This window comes from Periophthalmus magnuspinnatus, chromosome 24 (assembly GCF_009829125.3).
Source record: "Periophthalmus magnuspinnatus isolate fPerMag1 chromosome 24, fPerMag1.2.pri, whole genome shotgun sequence".
Taxonomy (NCBI): domain Eukaryota; kingdom Metazoa; phylum Chordata; class Actinopteri; order Gobiiformes; family Gobiidae; genus Periophthalmus; species Periophthalmus magnuspinnatus.
In genome coordinates this window covers 19,113,087-19,137,110 of record NC_047149.1, presented here as the reverse complement: position 1 = coordinate 19,137,110, position 24,024 = coordinate 19,113,087, and the positions used below count along the sequence as shown (strand labels likewise).

The window sequence follows — 24,024 nt, the reverse complement described above, 5'->3', positions numbered from 1 at the left end:
CATGCAGACTCCACATGTACCAAAATACCACTCTAACCCAGTCACATTACTCATAGATGCTCCACTTGGACTCACACCAACCCTCTGCTAACTCCCATCATAATAGCCTCTTTTGGAGTGGTGCAAAGTGGAATTACAGTTTTGGGTTTCTATAATGAGCTTTCTCTCCTTCACAGACTGCAGATAAGTCAAGTGGTGATGCCGGGGCGGTGCAGATAAACTCCAAACTGCCTCATATTACAAGAGTGGTGACCATAGCCAATACGGCAGCCATGTCCTTCTTGGCTAAGTACGTTTAAATCCTGTCACTCAAGCGTGTATCCGCAGCATCCTGTTTTACATGAACTGACCTGAACTCCGCTCTATCCCTTCTCGCTCAATATTTCTCATCTTTTTCTCTCTCTCCTTCTCTCACTCTGTCTCTCTATCTTGTACCATCCTTTGCTCTCTACGCCCTCTCTTTCCCTGTCTCTTCCCTTTCTCTCTCTCCCTTTCTTTCTCTCTCTCTCCCCTTTCCCCGCTGTGTTTTTCTCTTCTTTTCCCTCATCCCTCTCTCCCTTCCTTCCTCTATCTCTATTCTTCACCATCACTCCCTCGCCCTCTCCCTCTGTCCCTCTGTCGCACACATCCACCATCACTTTCACGACTCACATCTCTTTCTCTCTTGCCCTTCTCTCTCTTTTCATCCATTTCCTCTCTCTTTTTTTCTCTCCCTCTCTCCCTCCTCAATGTCCCTGTCTTTTGCTCTGCCACATTTCTCTCCCCTCCTCCCTTTCACCCCCACTTTCTCTCTCTCTCTTTCTCTGTCACTCTGTTTCTCTGTCCTTGCTTTCCTCTCTCACTCCCATCCATACTTTCCCTCCCATTTTCTCTCCCTCTCTCATTCTCTCTCAATCCCTCCTCCTCTCCATTTCCCTGTCCCTCTCTCTCCATCTTTTCGTTCCCTTCCACTCACCCCCCTTTCCTTTCTCTCACTCTGACTGTGTCCATCTCTCAATCCCATCTCTACTCTCCCTCCCCTCTCTCCCTCCCACCTCTCACATTCTCATTCTCTTTCTCCCTCCCTACCGTCATTTCTCCTCTCACAATCTCCTTCTCTCTCTCCCTCCGTCCCTCCTCGTCTCACACTCGCCTTCTCTTCCTCCCTCTCTCTTTCTCTTCTCTCTCCCTCCGTCCCTCCTCCTCTCACACTCTCCCTCTCTTCCTTTCTCCCTTTCTCCCTCCATCCTTCCTCCTCTCACACTCTCCTTCTCTTCCTCTCTCTCTCCCTCTCTACCTCGCTCCCTCCTCCTCTCGCACTCTCCTTCTCTTCCTCCCTCTCTCTTTCTCTCTCCCTCTGTCCCTCTTCCTCTCACACTCTCCCTTTCTCTCTTCCTCCGTCCCTCCTCCTCTCACACTCTCCTTCTCTCTCTTCCTCCATCCCTCCTCCTCTCACACTCTCCTTCTCTTCCTCCCTCTCTCTCTCCCACTGTCCCTCCTTTCACACTCTCATTCTCTTCCTCCCCCTCTCTCCCTCCATCCCTCCTCCTCTCACACTCTCCCTCTCTTTCTTTCTCCCTCTCTCCCGCCGTCTCTCCTCCTCTCACACTCTTCCTCTCTTTCTCTCTCCTTTTCTCCCTCTGTCCCTCCTCCTCTCACACTCTACCTCTCTGTCTATCTCTCCCTCTTTCCCTCCGTCCCTCCTCCTCTCACTCTCCCTCTCTCTCTCCCTTTCTCCCCGTCCCTCCTCTTCTCACACTCTCCCTCTCTCTCCCCCTTTCTCCCTCCATCCCTCCTCCTCTCACACTCTCCCTCTCTTTCTCTCTCCCTCCATCCCTCCTCCTCTCACACTCTTCCTCTCTCCCTCCATCCCTCCTCCTCTCACACTCTTCCTCTCTCCCTCCATCCCTCCTCCTCTCCTTCTTTCCTGTAGAGCGGCAGAAAAGCTCAATCTGACACTAAGGAAAAAAGGCCATGCGTCCGACTCGGCTCCTGCTCAGTTCTCCACCTGCTTCAGGGACGTGATCCAGAAAAACCCTCCCGCGGCCCCCACCTGCCTGCTGCAAGCTGCCACCAGAACCAAAGACTCACCCAGTGTTGGCAAGGTACCACCACAGTTACATTTATACACATTTATACACATTTATACACGTTTATATACAGTACATGGAAGACATATTTATTCAAGGTTTGGTTTGAGGCTCATAAACTACTATAACTATATCAGCTCAATAATAACCCATAATTAACAAGGAGGAGTCACCAAATATGATCTTGTTGATCCCACACTAATACACAGTGGTAGAAGGAGTACTCAATTTTGTTACTTAAGTAAAAGTACAGATACCAGGCTAAAGAAATACTCAAGTAAAAGTATCACATGAAAAAATCTACTTGAGTAAAAGTATTAAGGTAGCTGCTTAAAAATGTACTTAAAGAGTAAAAAGTAAAAGCATTTCGTGCCAAGTTTGAGATCTAATAAAGCTTCAAATGTAGTGATTTTGCTAAAGATTTATGTTGAAATTTGTTCAACAGAGGGAATTGAACTAAGTTTTTGATTTTTTTCTAGGGGTTTTTGTTTGTATATTTTTGTTTGCTTGAACTACAAACATGTTAAAAATATAGCCCTCTGCATTGTCAGTAGGTCTCAGGCAATAACAGAAAATACTTTTACTTTTTAGTCCAGTTCAAAACTGTAGTGGAGTAAAAGTAAAAAGTATCCACTTTAAAATGTACTTAAATAAGATACAGATACCTACATCTTTAACTAAGTATAGTACTTTACTACTTTTACTTTGTTACATTCCACCACTGATAATACTAATTACTATAATTTGTCAAATGAAACTGATTCCATATCCATTTACACTATTCATTTGAAAGTAAAGTATCACCATCTCTACTTCATCCACTTATTCTGTCTTATCCAAAAGATTAAAATTTAGTTTTTTTGCCCCCCATAGTTAATAATAATAAATAATCCTTATTAGTTGAAAGGAAAGGACAAAAACTAGCAAACTGTTTATTAAAGAATTTGCTACAAATAAATCAATGAAGCAGTAAGCATTTGTATAAAATATAATGTGCATAATTTGTATACCAGCACACAGCCATGGCCTTATGGCTTTGGCCTGTTCTTCACACCAGCAGGTTCACTACAGTTATTTTGGCTTTGCTCGTTTTTCCTGCTGTCTCTAATCACATGTTCCTGTTGAGAGGACACCAACGTGAAATGTGTTTTTTTTTTTAGATGAAAGGAGTGCATCTCTATTATGGACTCAACAAAGTAAACAGATCATACATTGTACATTATTTCACTTCACTAGTAACATGACAAACTCAATTTCATCAATCCCTTTACAATGATTAGTTCTCTCATGTAGATATAGTTATAGATGAATCAGTAAACATTATTCATATTCATTGTTAGCAAATGTTTTAAATGTTTAAGCCCGTGCTTGTGTTGCCATTTGACCCTGTGACCCTTAATACAATAAGTGGTTGAAAATGATTGAACTTTGGTATAACGCTAATCGAGTTCCATGAACTATATATTATTCCTCATACAATCAGAACAAAATATCAATTTAGCGTTCTAGTGTATGGAAACATGCAGAATTTCTTTTGGTTGCTTATTTTCTGAGTCAAGATCTACTGTAGGCCGTAACCCACGCCAAAACAAGAGTAAAACAACAGCACTCACTAGAGCCAGTCTCCAAAACAGACACAAAAACAGTTACAAGAACAACAAAAGGTGTCAATTGTGAACTAAACACAAACTATCATTACAGTATCAGTCTTATAATACAAATGGCTGGGTGTATACTTTGGGTAAATACAGGTTCAGGAGGTACTGGTATTGTTGTGGGTACTTGGACATACTTTCAACCAGCATAAAATGTTTTCTGGTGAAGGGTCCACCTGCTGCTCGTTAACACGGAATTGTCATTGCTTTAGCTCAAATGTTCCACAGTATGATGTTAAACTTATCCATTTTGCATTTATTCAATTACAGGTGTTTCTATTGCAAAAAAATACAGTCTTAATGAGAAACCGGGCCACCTCTCCACAGAACTAATGTAATTTTATCATCTCCATTTAAGAGTAAGATTTCCACAATAGAAGATTTAAACGGGCTAGGTCTGGTAGGATGTCCGACAGGATATATTCTCTCCCACAAAACAACTCTACAGAAATGTTCCTGCCATACCGCGTGTTGTAAAGCGATCACGGTCCATTTGAAACAGATCCTATATCCCTCCTCCTTTAGGATGAACTGTAATGTGGGCTAATGTCTCCATCTTGTTCTTCCCCTGTGCTGCCCTCATCTCCCCTGGGACCAGCCCGGGGGATCAATATGGCCGCCCTCCCCTTGTCTCAGAGACGGACTCTTGGGTTCGGTCTAGAGTTACAGTTAAAGGCTCCGAACGCACCTGCCTAGTTTCTGCTAACATTACATATAGTGTGAACGTTGTGTTGAATAATTTAGCCTCATAAATTTACTTTGGCACTTATTCAATACAGTTAGGGAGCCAGCCGCTGCATAAGTTATGAAAATTATGAGAAAATCTTTACACGCAGGGAAGGCATTGCGTGGCAGATGGAAAATGGCTCTTGGGTTTTCGGATTGTCAGTGAACAGATGAGGTCATTGTGGTGTAATATAATTCCTCCATGATTGGACTGCATGGTATAATACAGTATAGTTGAAGCCTTGCAGATCCGACTACTGACCAGATTAGCATTATGTACAGTAAATCTCATGTAAAGGTTTGTGTTTTGTTTCATTGTCAGAGTAACAAAGTAATTTCATTTTCTCTCGAAAACTCCAAGTCCTGGGATGCCCAAATACAGCCTAAGAAAATAATTGGCTTTCCAAGTACCATCCTAAGAACTAACACGAGACCAGACTTGACAATGACCGAAACCAGGAGTGAGCTGCCCAAAGTTAATTCAAAACAAACATGATAAAAACACAAACCAAGAGTCCATTAAGAGTCCACACAATTAATACTTTACATGCATTTCAGCATTTAGCAGGCAACAATAGCTGATCTGAAGGCTGGTGGTTCAAATCCTGTTCTCCACATAAACATCATTGGTTGAGCGGTCAGATTGACTGATCCACAGGTTGTTGGTGCGATTCCAGCTTCCACGGATGTGTGCTGCGGGTGTGTCCTTGGGCAAGACACTTAATGCATCTTGCCCCTAGTATCTGCATATGCTGGTGTGTGAATGGCTGAGTGGTTCCTTCATATAAAGGGCTTTGAATGCCTTGAAGGTGAAAAAGCGCTGTATAAAAATGTGACATTTTACCAGTACGTAAATGTTAAAATGCCTAACCCATTATATCAGTTGAAGAGTTGAATATTTCCAAACTTTAGTATATAATGCAGTTGATTTTTGTTGTTGGTTCTATTTATTTTTTAAGACACTGGTGGTATTTTGAGAACAGTCCCTTGAAGATATCTATACTTCAGACAATGGGTGTCCAATCCCCTCTGTAATAGTTAAATAGTTCTTTGTGCCTAATAGAGGTCACCAGTTATATATCTTTTAACAGACATTCGTTTTTTTTGGTTAGTCAGAAAATGTACCATAATTCACCTATTCTAGCACATAGTCTGCAATCCTGTCCCTATCGTTCATTTAACTCCTTCTATCTGTTTTACACTAAACATTTGATCATTATTTTCCACTCATATTTCTCTGCGTGATTCCACACTGACCATTGGCCTTCATCACATTATTCGTGCAAACCTTAAATATTTTTTTTAAGGCGTCACAGTCGTCTCCATCAAGTGTCTTTGAGGAATAAGGACACTTTTAACCTGAGTCTACAGGAATCCACCTCCCTAATCCAATCACATAAGTGCTCCGTCTTCATCTCCCCATCAATCCTAATTCTTTTTGCCATTTACCAGAATCCTCTGAGTTATTGCTCAGGTTTCTCTGTCTTTGCCGAATGTCACTTGTTTTTATTGCTAATGTTAACGATAAAAAATACATGTTTACATATAAATAAGGATAAAAGACATGGGCAGTCAGAGCATATGTGACTCTATACATTGTGATATGTATGGTCATGTTATATTTAGATCAGTGCAAGTAGCCGAACTAATATTGTGGTTAGCCTTTATGGTGAAGATTGCTAAGGATATGGGGTGTGCTCTACTTGCCTTTACTAATAACACAAATCATGTTTTTGGGCAATGTTTTTTTCCTTTGCACTGCCCTGATTACAAGACATATTAAAATCGCCGTTGATCAATATAGATTAAAAAACATTGGGTAGTGGTCAAGAAACTGGATATAATATGTTAACATGTTCCAACAATACCATCACAGTTTGTAGAAATTAGTATTATTTTTTTGTTTGTTTTATATATTTTTTGTATTAATAAAAGTTAGCAATAGCTTTGAGCCACACAAATCTACCTTTTTTAAAACACAAAAGCATTTTCCAGTAAAGTATTCGCCTCATTGACCTCTCTTTAACACATTGTCGGTGACACCCCCACACAACTTGCTGTCCACTGTGTGATCTTTCAAGCCAAGACTACCCAACTGTTCCTTTTTTAATTATTTGTTTAATTAGATTTTTATTATTTATTAAGCTACAAAATTTGGTGTTGGTGAAGTAGCCTATTCAGTTACTTACTCTTTAACATGTCAGAGATATTCACCCACAACTTACTGTCCACTGTTTGGTCTTTACATATTAATTAATGTTGGCACAGCTCTGTATAAACCCCTTAGACATAGGAGCTTAAATAGAGATGATAACACTGAACTATCTAGAGGCCGTTTAATCTGTGATACTGAACTAATAAACAGAAAAATCCTCTGAAAATTTTAAAATGTGTGGATATAAAACCTCCTCCTGTATTGTTCTGTGGCGGCGCGCAGGTGAGAGTGGTGCTGCGTGTAAATCCAGATCTATCCCAGAGTCCTGGTCCTCCTTCAGTGCTCCAGGTCGACTCATCCCGGAGAAGAGTCACAGTGATGGAGCCGTTCTACAAAGGCCACCCCTACAGCACCCTGACACTGGGCCGCGACAAGAGCCTCATTAAAACATTCAACTTTGACGCCACATACCCACAGCACGCCAGCCAGGTAACATACTTCACTGCTGCTTTTTGTGTTGTACAGAGTCTATTGTTCTTTTCGATATGGACTAAATTAAGCTGTAAAAGTAGAGAACCTTATAACTACAAAGATATACATACTAGATACATGATACCATAATGTTGAAAGGGAATTTACACATACGTCAATGGTCCCAGGCCAGAATGTTGGGAAACCACAAAACCTTTCTTCAGTGGTTCTTCTTCAGGAGTACCTAGCTGGAGGGTTACCATATAGTGTGCTAGATGCAGAGTGATAGTGACAACCCACTTGAAAACAGGGAGGGCATATAAACCGATGAAATTAACCCAGGACTTTCTTGCTATGAACCATTACACCAATATATCTTTAGGCTGTTATATTTGGCTGATATTTACACTTTATACTGGAGCTATTCTGGAGTGTCCTAAAAAATAAACTGGAACTGAGTTTCCAGTAATTTCAAATATTTTTGGGAAAATGATCAGCCCTAAAATTCCATTCTACACTCTGATCGAATCCATAAGGGCATCGAACCAGACAATAGAGGGTGAAAATCCTCTGTTCTAACTTGAGACAGTCCAACCACAGTATCACATGTTTCTCAAATGTAAAAGACATTCCCTCTCAAAAATTCTTGTAACATTCAGAACAATATATAACTTATTTTACCTGGAATAAGAGAAGTCGGTTGTTAATTCTGCAAAAATCTGTGCTGTTTCTCAGTCCGTTATGCTTTTTAAAAAAAATTATTATTATTATTATTATTATTATTATTATTATTATTATTATTATTATTATTATTATTATTATTATTATTAGTAGTAGTAGTAGTAGTAGTAGTAGTAGTAGTAGTAGTAGTAGTAGTAGTAAGCAACCATGTTTGTTTTTGACACAAACAGACCAGGCATCTCTCTGATTGGTTAATCTGCCTGTCAATCATGCCCTCTGAAACTGGAGAGACAAGATACAGCTCCAGATCCACTTGTTTTAGTAAAGTTTTGTCAAAGTGTGTGGTTCTAGCTGGCCAGGTAAAAAAATACTAGCTGCTCTAAACTCAAAATTTTGGTATAGGCATTTGCAACGGAAAACAATAACAACAACATATCAGTCAATCTCTTTGTACAATACTTTGCATTAAGTTTAGTGAATCAGATTTCCCCACATAAGATTTACCATAGTATTTGTTTCATGTAATGGGAACAAAGTATATTTAAAACAATATACGTACATACGAAATTGTTTATCTGAAGGATTATCATGTAGGTTATCATACTGTTTTCATTTCCTCTTCACACATGAGAGCTTATACCATGATCATCTACTCTGTGGTCTATAATCCAGTTGTGACCCACTGTTCAGCTCCACAGGTTTTATAAAAATGAATCTTGTTCAATCTTCTCTCTAACAAAGACCTTCGAGGATTTATCAGTTCCAAATACCATTCTCTAAAATGTGATTACAATTTTGCCAACAACACCAGAGGAGCCCATCCATTCAAAATGTCCACCTCCTCTTCTCTCTGATTTCTTATTCTGATTGAATCATGAGCTACTGTTGTCCTTTTGTTCTCAGGCCGATCTCTGCGCCGGAGTTTTGCCTGACGTCATCCGCTGTGTATTGAGTGGAAGTGATGGCTGTGTGCTGGCTCTGGGCTGCTCGGATGTGGGTGAGTAACAAGACGCAGAGAGGGTCTATGGGTTAACGTCCCAAATGAGAGTGCATTTAACCACTCTCTCTCCGCCCCCCATCTACCCCCTCTGCACAGCCCCACCCCCCTGGCCTGTCCCGCTATACTGCCATCATTTACTTCTCTGTCACTTAAAATCCCTGTCTGTCCACCATGGGAATGATGCCATCTCGTATCCATCATGATGTTCATCTGCAGCCTTTTAATTCTATTGTCTTATCTACCTTCCAGTCTTTACAAATGGCCGACATGGATCACACTGGATCGCATTATAGCTATACATTTAACGGCAGCGGTGTCAGTGAAAATTGAGAGGAATTGTTGTTTGCAAAATTAAATATATCCATTGTGTCATGGCTTTAGCAATGATATAATATCAGGAAAATGTCAAAGTATAATCATGTCCAATGACTCGTATCTCAAATGTGTGATAAAAATACTACTAAAGAAAGAAAGATGGTAAAATGGTCACTTTTTTCTAGAGCGCTTTTCCATCTTCAAGGCACTCAAATCGCTTTACATCAAGGAACCACTCACCCATTCACGCACACACACACACAAACGCACGCACGCACACACGCACCCCCCCCTTCAAACACACACCCACACACACACACCCACACACACACACCCACACACACACCAGTTTATGCAAATATCAGGGGCAAGGTGACTTAAGTGTCTTGTCCAAGGCCACACTGACAGTATTCATCTGTGGGAGCTGGAATCACACCACCAACAACCTGTGATCTCTGCTTCTTTCAAATATTTCTGTTGTTAAATTTTAATATTAATCAAATTAATTAATAATTTTTTTAAAAGGCTTCATCGAGTTAGTCCTTACAGAACCTCCTTAAGAGCCAGGGCATGATACATTTAAGTAGGTTCATTTTAATTTTCAAATGATTAAATCAATATCAAATATTGGCTTTAAAAATTAGAATAAGTTTAAAATACATTTATGTGTAACTTCCTAAAAAAAACAAAAAACAAACTGTTTTATACCAGCATGTTAACATATTACCTCTTTCCTAAAATGACGTCATTTCTCTTCTCCATTTCTCCTGTCACCTTTTATAATTTAAATAAAAGCCCACTCATGAATTATAGAAGTGTTGTGTGGTAAAAGCCGCTCTGACAGACAGTTCCAAATGCAGCAGCAGAATCACATTTGATTTCATTTCACTGTGGTTGGACACTGGAAGCACAGCATAAACAAAATGGGCTGTAATAGGCTGCAGTCACAGGGAGGGGAGCACTTAGCAACAGCAACGGGACATGCACATCCACAATCGGGTGGTCTCTCCTTCACGTGAGCCACTCTCGGTATCAAACATGATTAAATTAGTGAGCCAGTCCCAGTCTCAGTATGGCCCGCAGCCAGAGAATATCAATCGCCTACACAGAATACTACTCGCTCACAGTAAAGGCAGCTAGCTTCACTGGCCTAAACCAATTCTCCTTCACTCATTCAATTAGTGTTTGGGTACTAAGACTAAACAGAGTGAAACTGGGCCATATAACTCAGTACAAATGTAGGGTAAAAGATCAGGAGGTTCAAGATGGGACCAGAAAACGTATCTGTATAGAGGCACGCCAGTATATATGTGCCATTTGAATAATGGGTAGCTCAGTGGGTTGTCAAGACCAAATTCCACTACACGTCTTTTCAAATGTGTGTGGTTTAAAATTGAATGAACAATTGGTACTGCTAGACTGTAGTAACATGCCAAATTTCATCTAGTTTTTGAACACAAGGGATACTGTAGGCCGTAACCTGCGCCAAAACAACTTAACACAAAATATCAGATCATTACAATACCATAGAATAGTGGCAATCTGGATTAAGCCAAATGAGGACAAAAATGTGAAAAAAACAAAAACATTTGGAACTGGAAAGGCCCCAATGTAACGCTATAAGAAGACATTTTACCACAGTTTGAGAAACATTGCAATGCATTATATGGTGTCTAATTTTACGAGAATGGCTCAGTTTAAATGATGGTTCAAGAACAGCAGCTACTCCCACTTGAAGGTTAAATGAACGGTTGTGGGGTGAATAAAGCATCAGGAAGCAAGCAACACAATGTCATTATTTTTGTTCTATTTTGACTATATTGTTACTCAGAGGGAAAAACACTGAAACAAACAAACCAAGAAATGTAAAGTAAAAGATGAGACTTGAGAATTTACATCCATGCATTATTCCGATCATAGATGTCCATTGTCCGTGTCATATTTAATGTTATTACAGCTGCCCTTACATGTCTCCCTGTGTTTTGTCCCCCAGGCTCTTGGTCCAGTATGGTGGGCAGTGATGACAGCACACAGAAGCTGGGGCTCATTCCTTGCGCCATCTCGTGGCTGTTCAGTGCCATTGAGCGGCGCAGAGAGAAAACCTGGACTGATTTGAGTGTTTCGGTGTCCGCCTTAGAGCTGTGCTGTGGAGAGGAGGACACGCTCAGGGACCTGCTGGGAGAGATGCTACCAACAGGGGGCAGTATACAGGACAGTCAAACAGCGCACATAAAACTGCAAGAGGACCCTGTGTGCGGAGTGCAGGTACAAGCTATAGCATTGTTTGTTTACTACTCAAGTCTTTTTATTTTTATGGTAATAATTTTTGTCTCTGTGAAGATAATATTTCTATTATGACAGTACGTTTTCTATTGATAGGGAGGAATGTTGGCCCTCCAAACTCAAGGGTTTTGGACTGAGAAAAAAATCATGATCTGAAAATGATTTGAAAGCTATATGCGCTCCCTCTAAACATGAACTGTTGTTTTTACATTGTGCTCTATGGGAAATGTATTTATATTTTTTTACAGCCTTACTGTTATGTCTTTTTTTTTAAACAAATTCCTCATCATGTCTCTATCTTGTGTGTCCTTTAGGTGCGCAACCATAACCGGGTGAAGGCGCCCACAGCAGAACGTGCGGCCTCTCTGTTGGACGCTGCCATCACAGCTCGACGGCACACAGACTTTGTCACGTATCTGTCCCACAGCTCCATCATGTTCTTCACTCTACATGTCCAGCCCCCACGCACCGAGACCAGCACTCTTGGAAAAGGTTCTGAACTTTTCTAAATTTTATAAAGTTTTATTACCATATGCATATAGGTAATAAGTCGTGCTTCCCAAGTATATCAAATAATGTATCTATATGTGTGTTTCTTTAGGTTCTCGTGGACCTACTAAACTGACCCTGATAGACGTGTGCCGGGGGATGAGGTTTAGCAAAAACAGATACCCATACACTGAAGTGAGTCCGATAGTGCTGTCTCTGCTCAACGGACAGAGGACAATCCCCAACAAGTAATATCTTCATTACCAGTATATGTTTTCTACAGTGTGTAATACCTTTGTTTTACATCATTCTTTTAATATAAAGTACACTTTGGCCATAAATGAGAATGCATATCACTTCTATTCTATCGGATTACTCTTGTGTAAATTGGTCACATGGTCACAATTTTCTATAGTGCTTTTCCACCTTCAAGGCACTCAAAGCGTTTTACATCAAGGAACCACTCACTCATTCACTCACACATTCATACAATAGTGTGCATAGACACTGGGGGCAAGGTGGGTTAAGTGTCTTGCCCAAGGACACAATGACAGCCTTCATCTGTGAGAGCTGGAATTGCACCACCAACCTGTGGGTCAGTGGATCTGAACACTGACACTGAACTGAGCTACTGTCGCCCCATTTCAAATATATATTCCACTTTTTGTTTAATACTTATTGCACTGTACAAATTACATACATGACACTATGCACCACACATCCAGTAGTTTTGGTTGTTTTCTCCCTCTCTTGTTGAGTTATAATATTTGTGAGTAAACTCCTGTGATGTTATAGGTCCGTTATTAAAAATGCATTTGAATAATTGTTAATATCCATACTTACCCACAGGAGCAGTAAGCTGTCCCTGCTCCTCCGAGAGTCTCTGGGTCACGTAAACTGCCACACTGTAGTTGTGGCTCAAGTGTCGGATTCAATGGCTCTTCTGGATGAGACTTTGTCCACCATTCAAACCGCTGCAAAAATACGGAGAACACAGAGGAGAGAGAAGGTATCAGGTCACGCTATGCACCGCTTTGCATTGTCTTATACATTTATGTAAGCAAACGTGCCAACAGTTTAACCTCCTCACAATTAACTTAACAACTAGCACTGAATCTTTGCAAGTTATTGGATAATTCCCACTTGTATCATTGTCTTTACTCATACGTAATAAATCTAGCAGTTTTTAATGTAAGACAGTTCAAAGACACTAGTAAAAACAAAATGAATAATATTTGTGTTATTATTTCATAAATGTGATTATGATTTTTGCTCCACTGCAGTCTGGGTCTTGCTCACCACACGCCCGAAGTCTGACGAGAGAAAAGAAAGCCCCTAAAACTCTGTCGCTTCGAGCATTCCACTCTACAGAGGAAGTGGACTCTGACGTGCGCCCTCTCCGTTTCCGTGGGCGACTCCATGACGACCAATCGGGCAGCGAGCAATCCTGTGACACCGTCATTCAAATCGATTCACGGGGGCTAGTCCAAGCTAATGCTACCCCACGAGTCAACCAGCCAGAATTTGTGCCTATTATTCCATCTTTACACCCGAGTAAAACTGATATAGACGACCCAGAGTTTACAGCTTTGCTCAAAGAACTTCTCAAAATCCCACAGCTCCATGGCGACAAGAAAAAACAGGAAGCTGTGATTGAAACACTTAAATGTGACACGTTTGCCGAACTTCAAGAGCGGTTGGGATGCATTGACGGGAGTGAGTTGACGGCAGAAACTTTAAAACTTGTACAAAATGCGGTAAAGTTAGAGCCAGTGAAAAATAATGTGCATATTAATGTATCAAAGGCAGCGTTATTGAATCAAAACTCCCATCAGAAGCCTGGTGGAGAAGCTGATGCTGCTTTCAATGGAGATAGCTTTCAAAGAGAGGACTCAGGCTTGTATGACTGCGAAGAGTGTAGTGCTGCAAGTTCAGGTGAAGAACTGCTCAACCAAACATTGACCCGAAATGCAACTCGCCGCTCAGAAAATCACAAAAACAACAAGAAAACAGAAGGTCCTAGTGTTGCAAATCAATCCAAAGATACTCAAGATGGCGTTGAAGGTTGCGAGTGGTTCAAACCAGACAAACGAGCATCGCCAATCGGCAAAAGTAACTCACCATCGACGTCATGTCCCAATTCACAAACTGCAAGCGTGGTCTTAGGGGATGTTTTGTCAAATGTACCTTCAACAGAAAGTAAAGAAATGAAAGCAACTATTACAGTAACCGTCAAACAACCGCTCGATCAGAAAGGACAGGATGAAATTGTGTTCTCGATGGTAGAAGAGGTGACAATTAGTGGGGGTATGAGTAGCGTGAGCACGACTGGGAATATTATTTGCTTTCAAAATGCCTCACAGAACGGACAACATGGCGGCGGCGGTTCACAGCCAATAAGAATAATTAGCAATGTGATGGGGGATGACGCTAGCGCTACATCAGAAGCTACTCCAAAAGAAATTGTAAGGCCAGAAAAAGGGTCGCTACCTTCATTTATAAACCCCATGTTAATGAATGCAGACACTGAGGAGGAATCAGAATGTGCCGATAAGAAAAAAGAGAAACATTCAAATGGGACAAAATTGGAGAGAGATATTAAGAAGAAAGAGGTCAAATGTAAGGAGCATAGTAAGCCCCTAGAGGCAAAAAGTAGTAGCGGTGTAAAGGACGATTCAAAAATAAACACAACAGACAACAAAACATGTACCAAAATGCCTAAAAGTCCAGAGAAAAGCCAACCAACAGATGTAGACAATGTTTGTGCCAATAATTCTCCAAAGACTTCCCAGCTTCTGTGCCCTGTTGATGAAATAACTCCCAAGAGAACTGTAGTAGCACCTGGTTGTCAAGGAACTACCACCTCCGTTGTCTTGAAATCAGGAACTTTGCCCAAGGCTTGGCAAGATTCCAAAGTCTTATCCAATGACAGTCAACTAACTAACCGCAAAGACCCACGAGAGATGACATCATCCACACCCGGGAGCCCTAAGGTGACATTAGATAAGTGGGAGGGTCGGCAGTATTCTCACACAAATCAAGATGCAAGTTTCACTCCTAAAAAAACACTGCCATCTCTGTTTGAAAGTGGTAGGTCCAAGTCGCCTTTTGATGACACTAGCAGACTGTTTAGTGTCAAACTAGAGCAGCTAGTTAGCCGTACAAATTCTCTTGAACGCAACCCTAGAGATTTTCCAATTTTTGAGCATGGCAGTAGCAGTACCACGTCAGTAAGCTCCAAGTCTAGTTCAGATTGTGCAGGTAAAAGTTATTGCGTTTACAGTGAAGGCGACTACACTTTACCAAGAACTAGCAGGACCTCAAAGAAGAACGCTAAGATAGATCAAAACTATGCAACTGTTGAGTATGGAAAGCAGTCTAAACTTTCGGCTAAAGATAAGCTAAAGATCGCTAGCCCTAAAGTTCGTCGACAATCTGCCCCTACCATCAAGAACATGAGTTTACCACATAAAAACTTTCACCAATCCTCAATCAACCGCAGCGCTAGCCTTTCCCCAGATGGGAAAACTGTTAGCTTTGAGCGCATGTCAACTTTTTTATCATCTTCTCCTCCAAGGTCTCACCAATCTCTAAGCAGGACGCCAAGCCAAAGTTCAACATGTTCCTCTAGTAAATCTGCCATCCAAGGATTTGTCACTGGTGCAATATCAGATCTGCTAAAAGATCGTTCAGGAAGTCCAAGTTCTCTGGATCAAATGGGCGCCATCCCATCACCGTACAGCCAAGTCACCGCGCCTCGCCTTCCAAGTCCAAATGGCTACGCTAGCGATACGACCAGTGTGCTAAGTGGAGATCTGCCTCCTGCTATGGGGAAGACATCACTGTATTTCTCCAACAGGAATAGCACAGTGAGCAGCGGATATGGAAGTATGCTCCGGGAGAGGGACAGTGAAGCCAGTGACAGGAGCGCATCAGGGCTCAGTGCTGGGCGCAACGGGAGGTCCTCCAAAAAGAGAGGCACAACAGGTAATGGATCATTTATTAATTAGACTAAAGGTGCATGATTTTGAACCATAGAGGAACAAACATGGCTAGGTTTGAACTGTTAGCTGTGTACACTTGGCACATACACTTGTTATACTCATCCATTTAAACGTCTGTGATTTTGGCGTTATCGTTCAGACTAATTATCTTCATAAATTGTTGCTTTTACTACACACTACATCGATTAATGATTGGTGTTTCAATGTCCACGGCTTTTACAGTAATATCACTATGACTTTGCTAAGCTAATTGTTCTCTGAAGGTTTTTGTATCTGTTAAATGCTTTTATACACAATTGGGCAATCAAAGTACTTCACATCAGGGATCTTTTCCCACTAACAATCACACATTCATTCATACATAAGTGTGCACTTACAATACACAATACAAGTAAGATGAAGTGTCTTGCCCAAGGTTACAACCATAATGCACAAATGAAAGTGAGTCTCAAACCACACCTTATGGTAAGTGGGTGAAAATTACATACTGTACCACTGCCGCTCCCATTAAACAAGATCACACCAAACAGCATGTTGACTTTTTCTCAAATATCATAGACAAAGATTATATTTTAACCCTTGTTTGTTTAGTATTACAAGTGCTGCAACTATGTGTAATATACTGGTACTACAACTTATTTGTCCAGAAGTAACAAGCAAAAATCTCAACAAGTCATTATACACTGTACAGTGATCGTAGTGTTCAGGCCCAGTCACTTGTGGTTGATTGAGGATGGTAAAAAGCCAATCGTCTATAACTCTTTCAAAGAGAGACAGGCAGCCAGCCACGTTACGTGCTTCACATGCTTCAAATTGACCTACACTTGACCAGACCAGACCAAATTCTCTCTGTGATCATACACCTGCATTTCATTGTCTATTCACTGGTTTTGTCTGAAGTTGAAAATATTATAGTTTCCATATATGTTCACCTCAAACATAGGTTGAGTTAACAACAATGGCACTGACTGAATTATTAACTCAAATTACATAAAGCGATAGTATGTAATTTTCTGGAGATGGAAAGCCAACTGCATGACTTCATGAAAATAGAAAGTTAAAACCATACATACTCTCCATAGAGATAAGTTTAATGCCATACTGTGGAACATTATAGCCAAATTAAGAGCCAGATTTGCAGTTTTGCAGTCCCATTCACAGTAAGCACGCATGTTTTTCTTTGTAATTCAGTGCAATTAAAAACATCCCAATGAAAAAACATTTTTTGCCTATTTTTTAGCCAAAAAGTTACATATTGTAGTTTTAAGTAGAAGTACAATATGGTCAATTACTGAAATAATGCATGCACAAATGATTTAAAACACATCTGAAGAAATGCATCATAATCACATTGTATGTATAACACCTTTGTCCATAACACTGATTTGGAACATACTTTGAGTATAATTGCATACAGTAAAACACATTACTATTCAATGCTGACATGATTTTCCTACTGGCATTAAGAGCCCGATAGAAGCCCCGCTCACATCATTTATATATGAACCAAATGGCAGCAGTTACTAATGGAGCCTGAATCGTAAGGATGGGCGTGTGCATAAACACATCCTGATGTGGAGATTATCGTAGGAGTCAGCAGCTAAGACAAAAGGCGGAGAAAGACATCAGATTGATTCAATGATCAGATGCACTATTACATGTTGGTCACAGTAAAGCCATACTACCATGGTTCAAAGATTACATTTTATGTAATGTGTATTATTTATTAATCAAAAAAAGTGAAGAATAGACTGCAACATACAGTGGTTCTTACGCTGTAACACTGGTACCATTGGCGTTAGCTGGACATCTGATAGTTATTTAGAATAAATGTTTTTCACATTTTGTGGTAGTCCAGATTTAGAACTACTTTTGTAATGGTTATAATACTATTTTATACCAAGTTTAATACAGAGCTGCTATAGGATTTTGGTTCACAGTATTTTTTTTTCTTGAATAATATTATGTTGAAGTATTAAACGACTAATATTTCTTTCAGGTACTTTTTTGGCATCTGGACTCTCTTGACTTCTACTTGTTTCATTTTCTTCTCATTTGACTATACGGATTTATAAAATAAAGAAATTTCACCTCCTAGTGATAAAATGTATATTTTTTTAGGGGTACATCAGCGTCGCCAACATGAGTCAACTCAGTCGCTGAAGCGGTCGACCAACGGCGCGCGGTCTCGATTCGTGGAGCATGAAATCCCAGAAGCCTATGAAATAAAGGTCTATGATATCGACAAGCGAACGCAGAAAAGATCCGGTAGGGGCCAAATCATGTGACTCAGTTACACCAAAGAAGAATTTTTATTTATTTTTTAGTTTTTTTGAGTGTTTCATGTTTATCTTTTAAAAAATAATTATCATATTTGACTTTAATATTTATTTTTGTAGGTATATATTTGTGTATTTGATAAGGACACTGTGTGCAGCTGATACAACACATAAATTGTAGAAGTTGCTTTTTTATTCAATAATCAAAGTCCATTAGGTCTTATTACACTGTACTATACAATCCAATAAAGTACCATATACTAACCATAACACATGAATTTGTGGTAGAGCTGCATTTGAATGTAAACTGCAGTATGAGAGGTCACAACATGTATTGGCGTATTACAAATTGCGAAAGTTGAAGTAATTTAAAAAGTCCTCTGCTAATACCTAAATATCTCAATTGTGGCTGATGTACAAACTACATTTTTGCCAGCAACACATCAGCAGCAACACAAAACAACTGCTGCTTGTCTATGCCTGAAAGCCAGTATGGTGCATCTGGTGAAGTAATGGCCCCATGACGCAGGATTCGGCCCCAAGTGACTGGCCCCCACCCCCCTCCCTCCTGTCCTGGGCACGCCAAGTTCAATACAATTTTAATGACCTCATGGGGGAAACGGGGTCACCGCTGCCAAGGAAACACAAAGAAACAAGCTCCAGGTTAAAATGGGAACAAATTAAGATGAGATCATTAGATTAAAAGCAAATATAGGCAGACTGCTGGTTGTATACCATTAGTTCAAGTTTATCATGGTATTTGGTAAATTTGGTTTTGGAGCACACATAAAACATATTTCCAGTGTCGATACAGTATTATCAGAGTACTTGCTCCATATTTTAAATGACTATAAATAATATCTACTATCGCTAGTAAAAGCAGAGCATAATTTGTTTTGAGTCTTCCAGACATGCCCTCCTTGTCTCCCCTGGGACCCTGAGCTCTACCCCTTTATGGTGTTAAGACTATGCCTGCTGCAATTGGGGGAGGGGATGCTTTTGTTCAATTTCAAGTGTGAGCTACAAAATAAAGATACACACAATTTACAGTAGTTTATAAAAAGAAGCAAGGAAAATGTAATTTTTGCTTAGTAAATAGAGCTTTGTAGATATATTCATAAAAGCAACCAGCTGGTTAAAGGTTTTATTCCTCCCACGGTATATTTTGGTGATTCTATTTTCTTAGTGTAAAATATTAAAGCATGGTTGGTAGTTTGCTCCTCCCCCCTCCTGCCATGCTGCCCACGTGTCCTTGGGCAAGACACAATGCCTTCTTACAGTGTGAATGCACTAATGTAGTCTTCTGCCATGTTTTCTGTACAGGGAGCAGACAGCAGGCATCAGGTGTTAGCCCTCAGACACTCTTGAAATTTCAATAGAGATGAGCGCTAACAAGCTAAACACAGATGCTACGGTTCACCTGAGACAAAAAGTGTGGAATTGTCCAGGCAATGAACTATAGGGTGTACTTACATCATATGACTTACATTCAAACATTTCACCGTCTCAGTGATTATCTTAGCTTGGTAGCCAATTAAATTGTTGTATTTTTCCAAGAAATACATTCACAAATTGTGTTTTTTTTTAGGCTCATCCAACCACAAAAATGACATGGCAAAGTTGTTCTGTTTTGCTCAGTGTCCATCATCATCTAATTTAATAATGTTGATGTTAATTATAACACTTGTTGCAAGCTAATGATTTTTAATAGGTTATTTAAGATACTATCAAACTCTTAATTAGGACGGGGAGGTTTATATTGATGTGCAACAATAGCCCAGTTGATCCAAAGGTTGGCAGTTCCAATCCACAATCCCACTGATTTTCCACTGATTCACAGGTTGACAGTGTGATTCCATCTCCCACAAATGAATATTGTCGTTGTGTCCTTGGGCAAGACATTGCCCCCAGTCTCTGTGAATACTGGTGTATGTATATGTGTGTCTGACTGTCTATATATATATATATATATATATATATATATATATATATATATATATATATATATATATATATATATATATATATATATATATATATATATATATATATATATATATATATATATATATATATATATATATATATATATATATATATATATAGACAGGTAATTTTTTGCTGTTCTGTTTGAGTATCCATTGTTGGGACATACACTGTAAAAAATATGAGTCACTATTTTAACCAAAGGCATGTGTTTTATGTTTTTCAGGCACCAGTGTTTTTCAATGCCAGGCTGAGGTTTTTGGGGCATCATCAGAGGAGGATCTCAGAGGTGCAGTATCACAGCGACCACATGGGGGAGCCAGAGGAGGCCAAACTCTACAACATATCACAGCTCACCATGTAGAACCAAGAGGGTAATGTGGTACCTTTTTTCACTTATATTTTACTTAATTTAAAAGGTGATGTTGCTGTAAATATATTTAATCATACTATCCCTAATAATGAATGTAACCAGTGTTTGCTGTAGTTTATGTTTACATTTGACACATGATGAACTGTATTGTAGTTAGTTGCCAGATTACATCTTATGCAACTCTGCCATGTATGTGTCTCTATGGAGATTATTGCTTTGCCAGGAATGGTCCACAGTATGGCATTAAACTGCATAAATCTGCATGAAGACAAGCAGGTGCCATGAAGCCAAGTTCAGATCTGTGAAGTGGCAAGCCACTCACAATATGAATGTAATGTTTTTACTGTATTTTTGAGTTAAAACACTTGCAATTGAATAAATGCAATTTTGTTATATTTAAAGGGCCCATACTGCTCTGTTTTCGGATTTATGTTATAATCTTGTTTCCTCATCACAAACATATCTGGAGTTGTGTTTTGTTTCACTCATACAGAGTTCTTCTTTCAAACAGAAAACACTCTTTTCCACCTTGTGATATCATGTGGTAAAGTGCTATATTGTGTTTTTGAACTCCATACATCTTCACTGGAATCAAATGGATATTTTCAGCCCTGGAAATGCCAATCTCTACCGAACTAAAGGTAATTGGTAGCTGTTAACATGAAAACTACCGCTAGATGACATCACAAGGTGGAGCAGAGCATTTTGAGCTTTGGAAATGTAGACTAATTATAAAGGATTACTGTGAACATTCCAGGCAAAGCTATAACATCCAGCACAAGCAGAAGACCTGCCACCAGAAGAGTAGTGCACTTTGAGTTACATCTCATTCTTACAGAGTAACAATTGGCCAACCTCCTTTTCCTTCCAGGCAGATATGTTTGAATAATAATGTTCTTACTTTCTTTTTGTAGAGGAGCTTTCACAGACCTTCGTGGACACAGAGGCTCTTAAACTGGAAACTGAAGCCATGATGTTGAGCTCCATCACCGCTGCTGCCACTAGAGGGCGCTCTACTGAAACAAATACACTGAAAGACTATTTGAGCTAATGGCGAGATAATTGCTTTGATGTACAGTTGATTTTATTGTTTACTGAGAAAAATGAATGCACTTTTCACTTTATTTTGTATATCATTAGTTTTCACCTGCTTCACGGTTCCGGTGCTACTGCTTATCGACTTTCTAATTTTTTTTTACAGCGTTTTATACTGTATTATGCAAAAATGCAAGCATCCCATTGGGTAATTCTGTGTCTGAATTGCCTTTGTGGGAATAATTAATAATAGGCTAATAGTTAAACACCAAAAATAACATTGTTGTATTTTGAATCAGCACTTAGCTTGCAACTGTTGTATGTATAATTAGGGTATATCCTTTTTGGCAAAGAGTGGTTATTGGTAAGTAACAAAATGTGTGAATTTCCAAACAAAATAGAACAATTTGGTATGATTTAACTGAATAAGAAGCTAACTGATGAATAGAACAATAATAAATATAAAAACTAAGAGTGCTTTTTCGTAAAATATCAGATTTTATGGGTACATATAAAACATTACAGCATGATTGTGACTGGATGAAAACACTGACCATTTTGTGTAATGGAGAAATAATGTGATTAGAGATAACGTCATGTGTGCCCTGATGTCACTGAGCCAAAATCAATGTCTGCTGTTGGTTTGGATCAGACTTTGTGAGATGTTTAAAGAAAAAGCATGTCATATCACTGTCATTTTTATCATTTACATCACAAATAATAAAACAATGTTCCATTTTTAATGACATTTTTATTGTTTGAAAATGTAAAGAACTCTATAAGGAAGAATGTAGTTTTAAATATTGTGTAAATTACCTGGAATGTTCCACAGTAACTATTTCCATGGAAATAAGCAGCTGACAGATCAGGGCAAGTATTAGGTCATCTCTGTGGAAATCTGACTCCACTCACTGTAAGAATGTTTTTATATGTGTGATTTTTATGTTATAAAAACACTAGTAATTTAAAACAGCCAAGATAGCTTAGTTGCAGGTGAAAATCATTAGACTGTCTAATAGTCAGTCGGAGGTCAAAGGATCGATTCTTGGTTGAAGCAAGTTCTGTCCTTGTGTCCTTAGGCTAGACACTTCACCCATTTTGCCTCACTTCCTGGAATTTCCCCACTGTGGGACTAATAAAGGCATATCTTATCTTATCTTCCATCAGTCTGCCCAGGGGCAGCTGTAGCTACAATAGTTACTGTACCGCAGCTAAGCATGGAGTGAATGAATAAAGCTGTAAACGCTCTGCACGTCTTGAATGCTGCTATGTATGTCCAGTGCATTATTATTATTCCAAAGGCAGGCATCTGATGGAAAATGTCATTGTCAGGGACAATATACAAATTCATTAATCTTACAAAAGAAAAGATGATTTGTACCAGATTTAGCTACTGCTACTTTCCATCTGCCATCCCTGGGCAGGTGAACACACATTAAAATACACATTTCATTACAATCACATTATAAGACTAACAGTTCATCATTAACATTAGCAGTAAAATACAATAAAAATGTTCCCATTTCCAGTACATGATGTTTCCTACAGTCCATACCAGTATAAATCATTAAGGTTTTTAGAGAGAATACAGAACATTACAAATGAACTAGACTGGTGTGGACACATTTTATTATCTAAAATATACTTTTTCAAATTTCTAGTAAAATTACTCAAATCTACAGACAGTTTTAGACTGCCTGGAGCTGGTTCCACTGTCTGATGGTTTGAAAAGAAAAGGCTGCCTGAGCAAAGGTGTCGTAACGGTGCGGATAGGACCAAAGGATGCAGACCAGAGCAGTTTTAACAGTGTTTATTTACAGCGGTGAAAATGCAGTCTTTAAACAGGTCACAAGAGCAGGTACAGGAACCGGGGAGCGGGAGACGGGTCAGGCGGGTGCGGTGCAGGTAGAGGCGGGCAGGACAGGACCAGGACGGGGATAGAAGCAGGTGCGGTACCAGGGCGGGCGGAGCAGACGAAGACCAGAGCGGGGAGCGGGTGACAAACCAGAGACCAGGACCGGACAGGAGACGAGACGAGCAGGAGACGAGACGAGCAGGAGACGAGACGAGCAGGAGACGAGACGAGCTGGAGACGAGACGAGCAGGAGACGAGACGAGCAGGAGACAAGACGAGCTGGAAGCGATACCGGGACTGGAACGTGGCGGCAGGAGCTGGGCGAGTAGAGGCAGGAATCTGGAGGGTGCATAAATCCAAATGAGCATTTGCAGGAAAGTACCATATAACAAAGCTTAGCAAGAAACATTCACGTTTTACACGCGGACGGTCTGGCACCGAGTGTAGACTGCCAAGCCTTCTTGTACTCAGCAGCAGGTGGTGGTGATTAGGCTGATGCACCCCAGGTGTGCACGGGAGTAGTCAGGCACTCCACCCAGCTCCAGACACACAGGTAGGGGAGGGGGAGAGAGCACGGGAGGACAGGGAAAACTGACATCATGACAGTACCCCCCCCTAAGGTCCACCTCCTGGTGGACCCCCAGGCTT

At 40.0% G+C, this 24,024-nt stretch overlaps 1 protein-coding gene across 1 annotated transcript in view; it reads left to right on the top strand.

Annotated features, from left to right (window-relative positions):
• kif26bb (kinesin family member 26Bb) overlaps nt 1–21,673 on the top strand; it is a 33,491-nt gene extending 11,818 nt beyond the window's left edge. The window contains exons 4-15 of the mRNA XM_055232446.1: nt 177–289; nt 1,913–2,084; nt 6,888–7,094; nt 8,661–8,754; nt 11,066–11,337; nt 11,670–11,847; nt 11,957–12,092; nt 12,694–12,853; nt 13,128–15,831; nt 17,970–18,116; nt 20,340–20,487; nt 21,401–21,673. Coding sequence (XP_055088421.1) covers nt 177–289; nt 1,913–2,084; nt 6,888–7,094; nt 8,661–8,754; nt 11,066–11,337; nt 11,670–11,847; nt 11,957–12,092; nt 12,694–12,853; nt 13,128–15,831; nt 17,970–18,116; nt 20,340–20,487; nt 21,401–21,440 — 4,371 coding nt within the window. The 3' untranslated portion in view covers nt 21,441–21,673. The remainder of the gene's footprint in view (nt 1–176; nt 290–1,912; nt 2,085–6,887; nt 7,095–8,660; nt 8,755–11,065; nt 11,338–11,669; nt 11,848–11,956; nt 12,093–12,693; nt 12,854–13,127; nt 15,832–17,969; nt 18,117–20,339; nt 20,488–21,400) is intronic.
• Nucleotides 21,674–24,024: the final 2,351 nt, after the last annotated feature.